This window comes from Physella acuta, unplaced genomic scaffold (genome assembly GCF_028476545.2).
Source record: "Physella acuta isolate Inbredline_101_S28 unplaced genomic scaffold, ASM2847654v3 ptg001679l, whole genome shotgun sequence".
Lineage (NCBI taxonomy): Eukaryota > Metazoa > Mollusca > Gastropoda > Physidae > Physella > Physella acuta.
Window position 1 is genome coordinate 86032 of NW_026733192.1, and position 17787 is coordinate 103818.

The window sequence follows — 17787 nt, forward strand, 5'->3', positions numbered from 1 at the left end:
TACGATTATACAACACCCCTTCACTCAAATAAAATGTCCACCCATGCACTTAGTAAGTGTAGGCCTACATTATTGTATGACTAAGAACAGGGGAATTATGGGAGGTCGTTAAGTCAGTTCCCATCGACGAAAAAAAAAATGACATCCCATCTAACTTTTACACAATACACCATTTATTGGGCGTCATTGACACAATACACCATTTATTGGGCGTCATTGAATAGAAGAAATGTAGCCGTGGGACGGACGTCATTTCCTGTTTGTAAATACAACATCCGGCGATGTGTAGTGGGCCGTAGAGGGTCGTCTATGTGATGCGTGAAATTCGCGCCATTGACAGCGTAGCTATTATTGTGCCCATTCACTAAAAGCCGAGTCAAGCTTAGAAGTCTCTAACCCAAAAGCAAGTTCGAGTTTGTTAAAACAGGGGTATTGATCAAAGGGGAGAAAACTCTTAGTTCGGGATGTTAACTTGCAATGTTCCGGTGTCGACCTAAATTTGTACCCGGTATCCATGAAAAATTGTTCTGCTACTTTTTAAAAAGAAAAATGCTCCTAATGGTTTAAACACTTCTACGCTTAACTCCATGGTAAACTTTGTATTGTAACAATTTAAAAATGGAGTTATTAACATTTTAAAATCAATCTTTGATTTCTTAATTAATCCTGAAAAGCAATATATTTTGTATAAAAACCAGTTGTAATTGTGGCTAAACAAATTTTTTTACTTCCCTTTTCCTATTTATTTATCCGTACTAAACTTCCACCAATATAAACCATTAAGGTTAAGGTTAGCTAGCCTGATTTATCAACCAACCAATAATCAAGGTGTTGATTGTAAAATATAGCAGGCCTATACCATGAAAACGGGGTAAAGCTTGACACTGTCTGCCATATATCTGTGATTTATTCCGAAGGATTACCTCACATAATAAACTTTGTATTAAGTTAAAGCCAAATTACATTAAATCATGTGAAATAAAATGTTGCAAAATACTTTAATATCTGTTAACTAAAAAAAAATATTGATAAAAAACAATTGACATTTTACAAAAAACAGTACATTAAAATGCTGAAAAACAAATTTTCCAAGAAGGATTTACTTTTTTTTTCAACCCATTCTTTAAAATTATTTATATTCATCTTTTAAAAAAAAGTATATTCATTATTTAAATTTTTTTTAAATTTATATTCATCATTTAAAAAAAATTTATTTATATTCAAACAAGACATTCATGTGTCACCCATTTAAAATTAGGATTGGCAAGTTTAAATTAATAAATAGACATAAAACAAATATTTAAATAACAAAATAAATGTTTAAATACAATCACAAGTTTTGGATTCAAATCTAAAACTAAAAGGTTCTGACTCAATCATATTTTAGCTGAACTGTTAAAAACAAAAATTAATTGCAGTTGTGTGGAAAATCTTTGAGCAGCTGGGAAAGAAAAACATGTCACTAAAACATATTTCTGATTTAAAAAAAAATTCTCAACACAAAACTGTAAATGTTCATGTTGTGCTCTTTAAGCATGCATTTATACACGTGTATGACTACATACTCTTTGGTTAAATATATATATATCTTACGGTAAGCTTTGGATGGGCAGTGTTTAGCCCACATAGCCATTATATTGAACAAATAAAAAAAAAAATCTCACACAGAATATTTTTTTCTTGTATAGTCCTGAGCTTTCGTTAAAATTATTTACTAAAATAAAGTTAGTAAAATCTCATTTGAATTCAGGCTGTAGATAATTGAAATGATCCCACCAATCTCAGCTTCAGTCTCTGGTAGATCAAGCAACCTGTGTCACTGATAGATTTAGCAACACCGTATCTAACAGGGTTTCTCAGCAAACAGGTTACACAGCATTGTGTATGGGAATTTTAATAATCCTTTATGCAGTCACTTTTTGTACATTTGTTGTATAATAAAATATTCCATGTCAAATATTTCTTATCCAACAAATGCTATTCTGTAATTCAGTTCGTCACACGGAGATTATCTTAGTAAAATGTTTTGTATCCAAGTACAAGGATCTTCCATATTTCTATTGACCACAAAATACTTTTGAAGTCTGTAATAGTATAAATAAAATAATTTCTCAAAATGCGGAAGAAAGTTTTCCATAAAAGTTTGATTATAGCTGACTAATTAACACTGTTATTTGGGCCTGTAAAGGTGGTGATTTGAATATTCTGTTAAGTTGGGTTAGAATGGAAAACTGAATGTATTTTTATAAGGCATCCTGCGGCAATTAGTCAGCCCATCTGGTAAATGGTGACCTCATGCCTCATGGTAGTGGTGGTAATGGTGGTGGTGGTGGTGTTCATGAAAGTGGTGGTGCTCGTGTCTCTGCACAATCAGGCGGTCACTCTCCCACGCGTGCTCGCGCTCTATCCACTCCGCCACCTGCTGCATGGCTAGGTCGTGGTCTTTCTCTCGGTGGCGGTGGCGCCGGTGGTAGTGCGGGGAGACAGCAGTGGGGACATGGCCTGGCAGGCTGACGGGGCGAAATTTATTCGTCTTACTGCTAGCGAGCTGCCAGTGAACCTTCGCTGTGCTCGTCTGTCCTTCCGGTAAATCCGAAGATTTGGTTTTTAAATGCGGGTCAGTTTTCCCGTTAGCCGTTTTCTGACCATGCCTCTCGCTTTCCCGACGTAGGTTATCACATTTGTCAAGGTGCCCGCCGGCGACGATGTCCGGTTTATTCAATACCGCCTGGTTGTCACATTTGGCAGTGGGAGTGTCCTGTGACCTTGACCTATGGTGGCTGTTGCCGGTTTTGACAAGCCCACTCCCCAAGACGGGAACAGCGGAGTTGTTTTGAAACTTGGACTGGCTACAGTCCACCCCTGCCAGGTCGAGGTAGTAGTTCCTCCGGTCCTCCACAGGCTCCCTGCTGCAGTCCTCAGGCAGCTCGACCAAGCGTGTCCCTTCCAGGTGACCTGCGGCGCAGGCGGCGCCTGACACTGTGACCGCAGGGATGACTGGGCAGTGGGAGACTATGGTGCGGTGCCGTCGCTTGTGGTGCTTGTGGCCGTCCGTCCTGTTGTCACTGTGGTGTCTTCTGCAAGAAAAATAAAAACCAAATAAAACACTGTCACAAGATAAGCCCAGTATTCTCAGTAGCAATCCAGTACAGTTAATGAGAACTAACGGCAATAGGGCTGGTAAGTAGGTCACAAACCAGTTCTACAGCTCAATAAAACCTGCATGAGTCATAGAACGGGTTGGTGACCTACTTACCAGCCCTATAGTTTTAATAAATTATGGTGAAATGGTCTTTACTAATACTCCACAGAGTGTTTTAAATTTATTACATCTAGTTAAATTAGTCTCATTCTAGGAATATAATGACACTTAGAGCTTATTAAAAATGCTGTATTTTCTAATAAAAATAAAAGTTCACCCAAATGACCACTGGTCAATCACTACTTTTAAAAATATAACTAAAACACATGGCAACTTGTTGGTATTATACTAGCCAATATGTTTTAAATTAAAATGATCACAAGTTAAGCTTTAACTGAACTGATCTTTGCTAACGTAAAAGCCTTTAGGTTTGTAAGGTTTCAATCTAATGCTAAGTTTCAAAGAGCTCTGACCTGAGTTGCTTGATTTGATTCCTCTCCATGTTTTCTTTGACTAGACTGGCCAGCTGCTTGGAGTCTGGCACCACAACATTGGCCACCAGTGGGTCAGAACCTTCCGCAACTTGCGCCGCTAACGTTCCAGCTTCTTCAACAAATGTATTCAAATCCTGCTGCAAAAAATGTGACCCCTGACCTTGGTTTTGATTGGTGCATTTCAGCTGTGTCCGGGTTAAATTATTCAGCTTAGAAAACTCCGGGACTTTACTTTTCTGGGATTTGTTCAAGTTCCGACTGCGGTCGGCTGATTTTTGATTGGTCACGCACTGCACTTCCGCAGACTTCCTGTTGGCTTCTGTTTGAATTTTCGATGTGGCGTCTTGACCAACGGACAGCCTCAGCTTCAGGGTCTTGGCCCCGTTGGGTGGGAGCTTGATGGAGGACCCCACAGCGTCATACAGCGCCTTGAGTAGACTTGCTAAGTCCTGAAACACAGAGACAAATTGGTTGTGACTAAAACAATGTTTTTTCTTCATGAAATTCACTTATAAACAATAGAGCTACTTTGGTCAATAATGGAACCGAAATCACTGCATTACTTTTACATTAGTTCCTAATGCTCTTCAGGCAGGCACACTCCACCCAGATCTCAGTACTTGATCCTCTAGATTCCACCCACATACCTGTACTTAATCTACTCCACCCACATACCTAATCTAGACTCCACCCACATACCAGTAACCTTTTCTTGACTCCCCCTACATACCAGTACTTAATGTTCTGTGAACTACACATACATTCATTCACCCATCTTCCCCCTGAAGATATGATTTTAGTTTGTATTTACCTGTCCCATATCATCTTATGCAGTGCTCATCAATATCAAACACTTGTTATTTATTTTCCCTATGTATTCTGTTGGACTCATCCATTGTTGTTAGTATCAGTAATACATTTTTGTTACTTTATCGCAGGGGAGTATAAACCCTCCATGTCCAGCTTTAAAACCTCCCCACCATAACAAGATAACCCCAAGCAGGATCCAGAAGGGCAGCTTAGGCCTGGAATGACCACCCTCCCACCTGGAATGACCACCCTCCCACCTGAAATGACCACCCTCCCACCTGAAATGATGACCATCCTCCCACCTGAAATGATGACCATCCTCCCACCTGAAATGACCAACCTCCCACCTGGAATGACCATCCTCCCACCTGAAATGACCAACCTCCCACCTGGATTGACCAACCTCCCATCTGGAATGACCATCCTCCCACCTGGAATGACCAACCTCCCACCTGGAATGACCAACCTCCCACCTGGAATGACCATCCTCCCACCTGGAATGACCAACCTCCCACCTGGAATGACCAACCTCCCACCTGGAATGACCAACCTCCCACCTGGAATGACCAACCTCCCACCTGGAATGACCATCCTCCCACTTGAAATGACCTACCTCCCACCTGGAATGACCAACCTCCCACCTGGATTGACCAACCTCCCACCTGGATTGACCAACCTCCCACCTGGATTGACCAACCTCCCACCTGGATTGACCAACCTCCCACCTGGAATGACCAACCTCCCACCTGGAATGACCATCCTCCCACCTGGAATGACCAACCTCCCACATGACCATCCTCCCACCTGGAATGACCATCCTCCCACCTGGAATGACCATCCTCCCACATGGAATGACCATCCTCCCACCTGGAATGACCATCCTCCCACGACACTGGCGGCTGCCTAGTTCATGGGCAGACGGGGTTGCTTACCTAGGCAATATCAACACATCTAAGCTAAGATAACTCGCGAATTCCAATGAACCAGCTTTATAAAGGTGAAGTGATAGACTGGAGTGGGGGAGTGAAGGGCAAGGGAGACAAAAAAAACGCGATGAAGAAATGATAAAACACCGTACTCATTAGCAGCTCTTTAGATATCGTCTAGCCGCATTTAATTTACTGGAAAAGAATATTTTTAAACACGGTATTTTATTACAGTTATGATACATATCTGTATCATCTAGCCGCATTTAATTTACATGAAAATAATATTATTAAACACGGTATTTTATTACAGTTTGATAGGCTAACATATTTGTAGAATCTTAAATTTTATTTTAATTAACACTCTATGTCTATACCTCACAAATGTGATCTATTTTGTCTTCACACTAACCGTAAGCTTGTAACGTTGTTTAAGTTTTACATTAAAATTGTTTATGAATATACCACATCAAACCCTTTAAAAGTCGTGTTTTGATGGAGGTGACAACAGCACACGAAGAGACATCGGATTCAAGCGATAACCTACTGACATGTTTATGAAATGTGTCATGACAACAAAGAGTATAATGGGAGGGAATTTCGTTACAATAGTAAGTCCAAAAAAAAAAAAAAAAAAACAAGAAAAACGAGGTCTTGACTTGGGGGCACCGTCCTGAGGGTAGAGGGTTTACAGTGAATCGAGGAGGGGGTGGGGGAGCGATCAGAGGCGTGGAGGGGGGATATCAGCAGCATATAAAGCTGTTCCTAGATGCAGAGAGGTTGTCCTGGGCTGGAGGGGTGGGTAGGACATCTATCTGAAGCGTGCTGTTGCTTTTGGTGTGAGTGTGAGTGGGGCGCAGTCATTTTGTAAAATACATATAAGCATACCTTTGTATAAGACGTTTATAGTACCGCGCTCACAAAATACACGTTGCGTTTGAGCTATTTTTCCATAAGAGAGAACAATGGTTGGGTGTGTGTATGTGGGGGGGGGTGTGATGGATACCTAAAAGCGCCGAGGCTAGTGGGGAGGGGGGATTCTTATCAAAATCGTAGAACTAGGTGTGGTGGTGGATCCTATAGAGACTAGTGTGTATGTGGGGGGGGGGGGGGGGAATGCCTCTGCCAGTAAAAGGTTCTAAGACATTGCCACCCGCCTTGCCTTCCTTACCTCTTTCGTGATCCTCCCGTGGCCGTCAAAGTCGTAGAGGGTAAAAGACCACTCGGAGCCCTCCAGCTGTATCCCAGAGCCCTGGAGCCCGCACTCAAACTCCTGCGATAGACAAGGTGCCATTAAGTCAGCTGACAAATGTAGGCCGTTAAATCAGGTCAGTTTAGAGCTCCTGTTGTTTGTCTACAAGGTCTCGGTGCGTCAGTGGTGGTATTCCATGGGGCGGTCAATAGAGTGGGATGCTAGGGTAAATATCCCCAGCGCTGGGGTCAATTAACTGGACGGCTGGGGTTAAAATAGTAGGATGCTTGGGTCAATATACTCAACGTTATCATGTTGGTCGTTTTTTTAGTGTTGGTGTGTTGTCTTGAGTGATTGGAAAAAAAATCCCAAAAAATTCAAGAATGGCTGTCATTTATTTTAGTGTTTTTGTGTTGTCTTGAGCAGTAGCGTAGCCAGGATCGTCTCATGGGGGGGGGGGGGGGATGTTTCAAATTTTTACCCGGGGACAAACTTTCGATTTGCACCCCCCCCCTTCAAACTTTCGATTTACACCCCCCATCATACTTTATATATATACCGATGGGTCTATAGGGGGGGGGGTTAATGATCCCCCCTACCCCCCCCCCCCCTGCCTACGCCACTGGTCTTGAATGATTGGAAAAATACGAAAAACAAATTCAAGAATGGCTGTCATATTTTTTTAGTGTTGGTGTGTTGTCTTGGTGGATTTGAAAAATTCGAAAAAAATATATTCAAGAATGGGTGTCATTTTTGTAAGGGTTCAATCCTTCGATGGTGATCTTACACTAAGCAAGCAGCAGGGGTACTTTTTCCGTTAACGTGTACCATGCCGCAATTTCTCGGAGTTGAGAATTCCGACCCCTAAAACCTTAACCCTATTAACTCTTATCTCACCCCCCCCCCCCCCCAAACTTAATTAACCCAAGCTTAACCCCCAAGAGCCAACACTAATCAATAAACAGTTGAATGTTTTTGTGACAAGCTTAAAGATGTCTAAACCGCGGAGCCGGCGCTACATTTTAAAAAGAAATATTTTGTGACGAATCGGTCCAACTAGGATTTGACGGGGATTATTGATATCAATTATTCGATACAAGAGCAAAAAAAAAAAATAACCAACTATAAAACCAATACGGCTGCCTTTTAATTCACATTCATGCCGAGAACAAGGTTTCAATTATAAATCAGCGATCTCCCTACCCAACCGAATAGAGGGGAACTAGGAGAACAATAAACACCAAAGCTTTAATGGAACAATGCATCTGACTGGATTGGCTAAAGAGGTGACGTTTTAATCAAAATGAGAAAGGGGGGGGGGGGGACGACAAAATGTAGCCATTATTGCCAGAAGTTGTGTAATTTTTTTTTCGGTGATAAAACTAAATTGGCTGGATTTTTTTTCTGCTTCCTTATCTCACGACTTCCTCCCTCTCCTCACCCCCCCCCCCCCAACCCCTCGAGTGATTGTGTCAACACGTGGTGTGCTCCCTTGTCACGTATGGAAGTGCAACGTCCCATTAGCGCGAGCTAACTGCGACACACGTTATGAATAATCTCCAAACGGAAGGAAATAAAACAAGAAAACATAAAAAAAAGAGCTCATGCCTCGCCCATAAAACTTGGTCAGGAAAAAAAAAGGAAACAAAACATATAATCAAGTAAAGTACACCGAATTCTGTGATAGAATCGGAATCTTTTAATGACTCACTGTATCAATTAATAAATCTGGTTTGTGCTGATTACATAACTTACTTGGTTTGTGCGAAAAATATCATGAGCCTGGTTTGTGCGTGATATAGCATAAACCTGTTTTGAGCTGATTACATAAACAAAACCTTGTTTGTGAGAAATATATACCATAAATCTGGTTTGTGCGAAATATATCATAAGCCTGGTTTGTGTGTAATATATCATAAACCTGGTTTGAGCTAAATACATAAAAACTGATTGAGCTGGTTACGTAAAACATAGTTTGAAAAGACAACATAACAAATCTGGTATGTCCTAAATAGGCCTTACGTCATAATCATCGTGTTAATTACGCCCTAAACATGGTTTTTAACTAATTAAACCATACGCATGTTTTGTGCCGAGAACACAGTGGCAAGCTAAACCAAGATGTTATAATGTGTTGTTTTTTTTAACATCGTGCTTGTAGTCCTTCAGCCAGAAGGGTAGATTAGTATGTTAGTCGAAGTGGCAGGACACGTTGTTGATGTAGAATGATGGCGGAGACTTGGCCGAAGCATCAGTTACAGTAGTCCTTATAAAAACGTGAGTATAAAAAAAATAGTATCTTTTTGAGCCAGGCCAGCAGATCTGCTTGTTGTACTCAACGACGATTAGTATCTCTATGAATGTAAACACAAGATCGGATGTTTTTTTTGTTTTTGTTTTTACAAATGATACTTCAAACGTATTGAAATTCGTGACTACGAAAATCGAGGCTAGATACAAAATAACGAATATTGGACATTTAGAATTAAATTACAACAACCTAGACAAAGACGAGCATTATTTTATTCTTCTGTAAGAGCGGTAAACCGAATTTTATAATCTTCTCTTTTCTTGATATTAAGAAACTTACGATGTCAAACGAAACTTGTTAAGACAAACCCGCAACCAGCGTTTGGTTTTACGTACATTGTTCAAAAATCTCGCTCGACCATTCCCCCCCCCCCCCTATTTTCTCTCCCGTCCAGCGTTCCAGTTTTCCCAAGATCGATAACTAGATTTGCTTTGATGACTAATGTCCCCTTAACATGCATCAACTTTGGCCGGGAGAATTGTGTCGACCCCCTCCTTCCTCCCCCACAATCGACACATTGCCCCCCCCCCCCCCTCCCAAGCTGCTCAGGTTCGGAGGAAGCGCGCTTTGTTTACTCCCAGAATTGTGTCCCCTTTTTTGGGGGGCGGACACAGTGCTGTGCCCCTGCGTCGTGCTTTGTTTACTTCCGCATTAGCCCTCGTCGAGCGAGCGGTGCCACACAAAAAACACAACATCACCAGCCCGCACCTTGTAATGGGGATAATCGCCGGCAGATAACACGACGCCTTTTCATCATAATACACAACCGATTAGTCCCCCTCGTGACAACAACCGTTTGCCCTAACAAAACAGCGGTACGCATTCTTTTACAGCAGAACGGCAATGCCCCCCCCCCCCCCGGATATTCTTAGTTCACTTGCACTGCATCCTAGTCTTCCTGATGCGGACGTGTTGGTAGTCGTTTGTTTATACCCTAACCCTGCTCCTCGCCTGAATCTTAAACCGCTCACAACAATACCAGCACAAAAATAAAGATATTGTACTGCTCTGTCGCGAAACTTACAAAAAAAATTCCCCCCCCCCCACTTCTAAGAAAATACCCAATCATGTTTAAAACATGAAAGATGACTTTTAAAATCTGTGTAAAGATTTTGTTTTATTGTAGTCTGTCTATTCCCTTTAGGTATCTCCTCACTCTAAAAACCAGCATGAATGCATCTCAAGTATATCGATCCAGAGCTAACCCTGTACAACTGCTAGCACACAAGGTTATCTTAGGGACCAAATAGCTGGACAATCAGCAATGACCGCCCATAACGTAACGCATAATGTAGGAAACCACCAAATCACATTGAACCCTATTTCAATATTCTTTAAAAATCTTAATTGATCATAATTACCCATGAAGCTTTTAAAATTAACTTAAGAGAATGCTAGATACACATTTGCCTATTCCACTACTAGTGCCCGATGTTTGATAAGTCTCTAATTAGATTTGCTACTATCTAATTAGATAACTACTAGATAAATACCATACGGTTTCTTAATTTACAATACAGCAATACATTTTTACATTACATTTTAAGCATCTAGTCATATAACCGAGTCGGTTCCTTAAATTTATAATAAGGTAATACATTTCTACATTACATTTTAAAGATCTATTTACATTACAGAGAAGGTTCAGTAATTTATAATGCGGTACTACATTTCATTAATAGATGTCATTCATTGAAGAGATTGGGTAGCAAAACAGCGGCGTCTTAATTTGCAATACAGTACTACTTTTCATGAATAGATGTCTTACATGTAAGATATCTAGTCACATAATGTAAACGGTTTCTTAATTTGCAATCCAGTGTAACATTTCATTAATAGATGTCATACATCTAGGCGGTCTCGTCGCAAGAACAGAAGCTTCAGTTATTTAACGAAGGAATACATCTTTGCTATGTGTTCGCGAGAGCCTCTATGTAAACAAGCGGGTCTCGATCATACACATCTCCACGTACTAGTGAGAAAAGGTCTGGTTGATAGCACAGTTATTTAAACATCTCAATAAACATCTATCTCAACATATCTGTTTGAAATGATAGTTGATTTTTTCCCCCTTATTTCTAAAAGGGGGGAGTTTAAGAGTGACGTTCCTTTGCCTTCGTACTCCAAAAACATTAAAGTATCTTTTTATCTCCCTTGAGATTGTGGCCCCGGCTCGACTGATTAATAGAGCAGATATTTTCACGCCCCTCGCTGACGTCTTTTCGCGAGTTCTCCCCCTTCATGTCTATTTTTGTTTTAAACAAGGAAAGCAGAAATTGGGGCTAACTTCGTTTAGACGAGACGGGGGGAGAAAAAAAAAAGAAAAAAAAAATCCGCTGGAGTTATCATTCCTTGCTGTACACAGTCTTAAGATGTTAAAGAGTTATCGCGCTTTAGAGTACACACAGCGAGTGAGCCGTGGGTTCAAAGTGCAGACATTATCTTGTTATTTGTACACTTGTGAGTTATTTTGACAGACAAACGCCCTACACACGCCCTCCTACTCCATTTTTTTTGGACACCAAGTCACCCCCCCCCCCTCCCACCCCCAGGCATGAAACGCCGCACCCTATGACCCACGGACATTCAAGTCCAAAAGGTCGAGCCGCCTGACAAAGAATTCAGAGAATGACCCCCACGACGTGTTTGTCTTATGGGGGCCAGTGTTTTAAGCCCATCTCGTTTGTGGTTGGGGGGGGGGAGCGTTATGATGTCTAGCTTGTAATGGCTTGTACCCAATGTCGAGGGCAGCTATGTGTACCGAGGGCACGGTTAAACAACTATGTCGCGAATGGCCCGTTTAACATAGCAGGTATGTGCCAAATAGATTGCAATGTCCTACAAGAGGTTTGTGATATCCTACTCAAGATCAGAACGGCCGGTTTCGATCTGTTCTCTCGTGTTATCGTAGTCGGTATTTTTGTGCAGGTTATTCTGTTAAGGTTTAAGGTCAAGAATAAGGTTCCGGTAAAACTAATGTGGAAATGGTTAGGGTAGGTCATCGACCTATCCATGTGTATATTAATGTTTCATGTATGGCGGAATTATTGTAAAGGGCAACATTTCCTGATCAGTAGTGTTGTCACTTTAGTGGTCAGTGGTTTATATTTATGTCTCATTTTTATGGCACGTCCATTAAGATTGTCCAAAGTGATCGGTCTTTAGTGAAAGTGTTGAAGTCTTTGGGAAATGTACCTGAATCTTCAGACAACATACCACAATCTTTAGACATATGTATACCAAATGACGTTTCCCAATTTGCAGTGGGACGTACCTTAGTTTTTAGACAACGTACTTTTATTTTTAGACAACATACCACAATCCTCAGACAACGTACCCAAATCTTCAGTGAAACGTACTTCAATCTTCAGACAAAATATCCCCATCTTCAGACAACCAATCCCAATTATTATAAATCATACAGAAATCTTTATGAACGTATCACAATCTTCAAAGAAACGTGCCTCAATCTTTAGCCAATTATCTCAATCTATAGACAAACGCATACCAAACACCCCAATCTTAAGACAACCAATCCCAATTATCATAAATCATACAGAAATCTTGACAAATGTAACTCAGTCTTCAAAGAAACGTACATCAAGCTTCAGACAACGTATCCAAATCTTCAGAGAAACGTACTTCATACGTAATCTTCACAAACTACCTCAATATTCACAACCGTACCTCAATCTTCCCAACCGTACCCCAATCTTCCCAACGGTACCTCAATCTTCAAAAACGTACCACAATCTCCCCAACCGTACCTCAATCTTCCCAACCGTACCCCAATCTTCCCAACCGTACCTCAATCTTCAAAAACGTACCACAATATTCACAAACGTACCACAATCTTCCCAACCGTACCACAATCTCCCCAACCGTACTCCAATCTCCCCAAACGTACCCCAATCTCCCCAAACGTACCTCAATCTTCAGCGTGTTACTGCCCCGAGGCGCTTGCCCCTCCGTGTGTCCAGCCTTCTCGTGACCTTCCTGCGGGGTCAGGTCGTCAAGGTTGCTCACCTTGAACATCCTTGTGGTGTCGGTCATCATGTTTTCTGGTGGGAGGTCAACTGGTGAGGGGGAGGGGGGTAGAATAAAATCACCGAGTTAAATTACATCGCCACTTGTACAACACATCAAAGTTTATAAACAAGACAAATCTTAACAAGACGAGCATTCAAAGTTAAATACATCTTAACACGTTAACAACATACCTATTAAAAAAGGAAACTATATCTGCGTTAAAAATATATTTAAAAATTTGGACAGCTGGAGAGAGAGAAAAAAAATCCAATTCCCGCAACACAAACACCATCATCTTGACGCATTACACCATCTAAGCACGGAGTTGTTTCTTTTTTTAAAACCGCTGAGATTTTTTTTTTTTTGTAGCACATGGCGTAGATAATTGCCAGAAGTCGACGCCAAGCTTTTAACAACACTGCAGCTCAAGGCGCATAAGGTGAACGTTTTTCCCCACCTCCGAGGAATCTTCATTGATAACCTGCAACACACCTGTGAATAGTTCGAGGTATCGGACTTGTGGTCTCCAGTGGGGTGTGGGGATGGGTAACGGTCTCGTGTTCTCTATTCGTGGTACCTCCAGAAAAAAAGTATCTTTTTTTAAAAAGCGGCACTTGTTGACTAGACTATCCCGTGTTTTCGCAAAGAAAACTTAATTTAAGTAGGCCTACCTAACTTTAACACTAACATACTTAAAAAAAAAAAATATATATAGCTATGTATGGCTAGTTTCTAATTCTTTAGAGTGCGTTATTTTACAAATCACATTGATATGGTACATAGGTATCTGACTCACGTTAGGGAAAGTAAAGACAACTGGGCAAAGTGCTGACCACGCTATCCCTTCATATGCCGAAGTCACAGAAACAAGTTGAACTCTACTTCACTTGCCCCGTGGATCCCCCGGTTCGAAAAGGGAATTTTACAATCTGGTATAGACTTAGCCTTACTGTTATCATTGAATAGCTGGTAGTGTTAGAGATAATGATCAAACACCTTAACCTCACACTGACTAGAGTACCAGTAGCAGCAACGATGGTAGCGATTCCATTAAGGTGGTACCACCAAACCGATAAACACCATAGACATTTTTTTAGTTGTCTTCTTTCTTCTTCTTCGTTCTTAATTTTAATGTTGGAAGAGATCCCCTCCAGCACAATTAAGTATACGTGTCAACTGGTTAAGTGCCATTGAGGCCATTGACTCCGATTTCAGCCTGCTTTTCTTTTTGGATTTGCTTCCATAGCCTTTGTCCAACCAAGAACAAGCTACAAGGCAGCAGTTGTTTGATTTTGTAGTTGTCTCTCCTAGAAGAGTGGTTGTCCCCAGCTAACGAGCCTCATCCGCCCGAGGATTCGAACTCAAGACTTTTAATCTAAAATATGGAATAAAAAATCCTACGAAACAAATGTTAATAAACGTACACTTCGAACAAATTAAGATGGCACCATAAGAAAAACAACGAAATACACCAACCCATTTGTATTTTTAAAGTTATCTAAAATCTGGAATTAAAAATCCTACAAAACAAATGTTAATACACGGACACCCCGAAGCAAATAACAAACAATCCAAATCGTTTAATTTGCCAGGCTGGAGTGCTGATTGTTATGATGCAGGGGTACCCAGGTAAGGAAAAAAAATTGGCACCGTATTTTCCTGGCATATCATGCTTATGCTTCCTGCCAATTGAGAATTCAGGTCACCCCCCCCCCCCCCCTCTCTTCACCTCTAACTCTAAGCAGAAGTCATGTTAAAATAATACTTTTTTTAAACCTCAAGTTTCTAACCAATGGGTGACTTATTATTTATTATTATTGTTGTTGTTTAGTGCGCATGCGCAGTGACAAGCAACGGCGTTGGCATTGGCATCTGCATGTGACAGCGTTAAATGTCAGACATGTCACAATCGTTTTGCCGCGCCCTGGTGCCAGATAAAGGGGGAGTAACCCACTTCATGAAAACAGGGGAGGTTATAACATCACAGTGTAATGGCGATTTAAGTACTTGTTTAATGTAAGGGCGATTTAAGTACTCGGTTAATGTAAGGGCGATTTAAGTACTTGTTTAATGTAAGGGCGATTTAAGTACTTGTTTAATGTAAGGGCGATTTAAGTACTTGTTTAATGTAAGGGCGATTTAAGTACTCGTTTAATGTAATGAAGATTACAGAATACTTCTTAAATGTAAGGGTTACTATAGTACTCGTTTAATGTAAGGACGATTTAGGTACTCGTTTAATGTAAAGAAAGATTACAGTGCTCGTTTAATGTAAGGAAGATTACAGTACTCATTTAAGGTTAGAGCGACTTAAGTACTCGTTTAATGCAAGGACGATTACAGTACTCGTTTAATGTTACAGCGACTAAAGTACCCGCTTAACTGTGATTGCGGTTCAAGTACAGGATTAACGTAAGGTCGTCACAAGTGCTACAATTTGAGGGTGATTCACTGACTAGCTATGTGAGTGCCAATCCACATTTTGGCTGTAATTTTCATGTCGACGGGTGCAACCGTGATCAGTGTAAGCATCTACACACCAACTAGCCTTCGATAAAACTGTACAACTAATTATAAAAACACCCAATTAAAAAATCTAAAAAAAAAAAATAATAAAAAAAAAAAAAAAAAAAAAACTCGGGAAAATATGCACTTAAAACAAGAGCTGTAATTTTTTTTATTTATATACAGCTGGGGTTGTTCTTGATTCGCTGCGAATAGTCGCTCTCGTGTTTAATTGTTGCAAGCATGCCCTGCTAATTGAGAAATGAAGAGTTCCTCTTCTTCTACGTCTACTCTCCACCCCCTCCCCCACCCCACCCCCACACACTTACACCACCCACGTGAAATAAGAATGGCCTGATAAAAGATAAGCCAAGAGATTTCCGATCCCCGGACCCGCCGTTCCCGCGATTAATTATGAATTGAATGGGTAACTGTCTGAGGGCACGCGAGCTTATCACACGTTACACAAGTATGGGGAGGGGGGGGGGTCGATGTAGGAGGTGGGGTGGGGTGCTGGTGAGGCGTGGGGTGGTAGCTGTGGTACTGGTAGTGGGGGGGTCGATGTTGGAGGTGGGGTGGTAATGGGGTGGTAGTGGTGGTACTGGTAGTGGGGGGGGGGTCGATGTTGGAGGTGGGGTGGTAATGGGTTGCTGGTGTGGGATGGTAGGGTTGGTACTGGTAGTGTGGGGGGGGGGGTCGATGTTGGAGGTGGGGTGGTAATGGGATGCGGATGTGGGGTGGTAGTGGTGATCGATGGTGTACTGGGGTGCTGGTGAGTGTGTGTGGGGGTCGATGATGGAGGTGGGGTGGGGTGCTGGTGTGAGGTGGTAGTGGTGGTACGGGTAGTGGGGGGGGGGGTGGTCGATGTTGGAGGTGGGGTGGTAATGGGGTGGTAGTGGTGGTACTGGTAGTGGGGGGTCGATGTTGGAGGTGGGGTGGTAATGGGTTGCTGGTGTGGGGTGGTAGGGTTGGTACTGAGTGTGTGTGTGTGTGGGGGGGTCGATGTTGGAGGTGGGGTGGTAATGGGATGCGGATGTGGGGTGGTAGTGGTGATTGATGGTGTTTCTGAAGTGCTGGTGTAGGGTGGGGGAGTGTGATTGCGTTGGTTAATGTTGAAGTGGATTGTAGCAGCGGTGATGTGAGATGGTATAAGTGTGGGGGGGGGGGGGGGGTGATAGGTGATGTGTGGGGATACTGGAATTGTAGGCTGATGATGGTGTTACTGGTGTTGGAGAATCTAGTGCTACGAAGATACCGGGTTTACGCAGCTGCCAATATAAACCTCAAACACCAAGACACCATTAACCAATACATTCTACATACGACATAAATAACCTAATTTTAACTATAGGCGGTACATATCCTTTAGCTATACACCACGCGTATCAACTGGGTTTCTTTTAGTCATTTTATCCGGGTAGGAGTGGGGGGGGGGGAGAGTCTTGAAACATTCAAGGAGCTCTTGAAACTTCCGGGGGTCGGGAAATGATTAAAGTTATATATTTTCTATACAAATCACACACACCCACACACATATACATTTCGTTTGGGGTGGCGGAGCACGTACTCCTGGGGAGAGGGAGGGGGTCAGTACCCCTTCCTCGCCCGAGAGAGACGCCTGAATGAAACACGGCGTATCAACTGGTCTGCCTGCCTTTGTGGTCGGTGTTCTTAACGCGACTACCTCCTATCTATCCTCATCCCATCCCTAAACCTTTCAATCAACGTGCATCCGCTGAAATTCAATGTACGGCATCTTAAAGATGCGAACCGAATTTTGCACACCGAGTTAAGGTGAAGAAAAAAAAATATTAAAGAATAAAAAAATAAAAAAACACCGCATACTTACCTCTCAGAGGGGAGACATGAGGCTTCTCCTCAAGGCAAATTGATAACTCCTGCAAGCAGAAAAGTTACATGTAAATATAAACAATCATGTCTACATTTCATAGGCTCGGGTTTATTTTAAGAAAAAGGGGGAGGGAGGGGCGAACACGGAGTGAGCAAGTGTTCCCCAATCCCCGGGTGAAGATTAACGTGAAAAAAATGCATGAGCGACTTAAAGGTGAGCAGTGGCGAAGGGTTTTAACGTTGTGGCGAGTGTTGAGACTCGCGAGGCGAAAATGTATTAACGAGGGGTGTAATCTGTAGCAATAACTGCGTGCGTGCGTGGCGTAATTGGTTGGTGACTCAATTTTTACCTGGGGGGATTTGTTTTTAAATCTAGAGTCGATCGTGTGACTCAGTTCGTACCGGGAGTCAGGCATGTAACTCAATTGGTAACAAGAGTCACACGAGTGGCTTATGTCGTATCTAGAATCAGCCATCTGACTCAATTCGTAGAATAGGGCATTTGAATCAACTCGTACCTCGAGTCA

General features: G+C 41.9%; 1 protein-coding gene across 1 annotated transcript in view; it reads right to left on the reverse strand.

Moving 5' to 3' along the window:
• Positions 1–984: 984 nt before the first annotated feature.
• Positions 985–17787, reverse strand: part of LOC131929810 (protein naked cuticle homolog 2-like) — a gene marked incomplete at its 5' end in the record, with an annotated part of 31866 nt that continues 15063 nt past the window's right edge. The window contains 5 exon segments of the mRNA XM_059286199.1: positions 985–3077; positions 3616–4085; positions 6544–6645; positions 12803–12951; positions 17259–17307. Of these exon segments, the coding sequence (XP_059142182.1) occupies positions 2294–3077; positions 3616–4085; positions 6544–6645; positions 12803–12951; positions 17259–17307 (1554 nt within the window).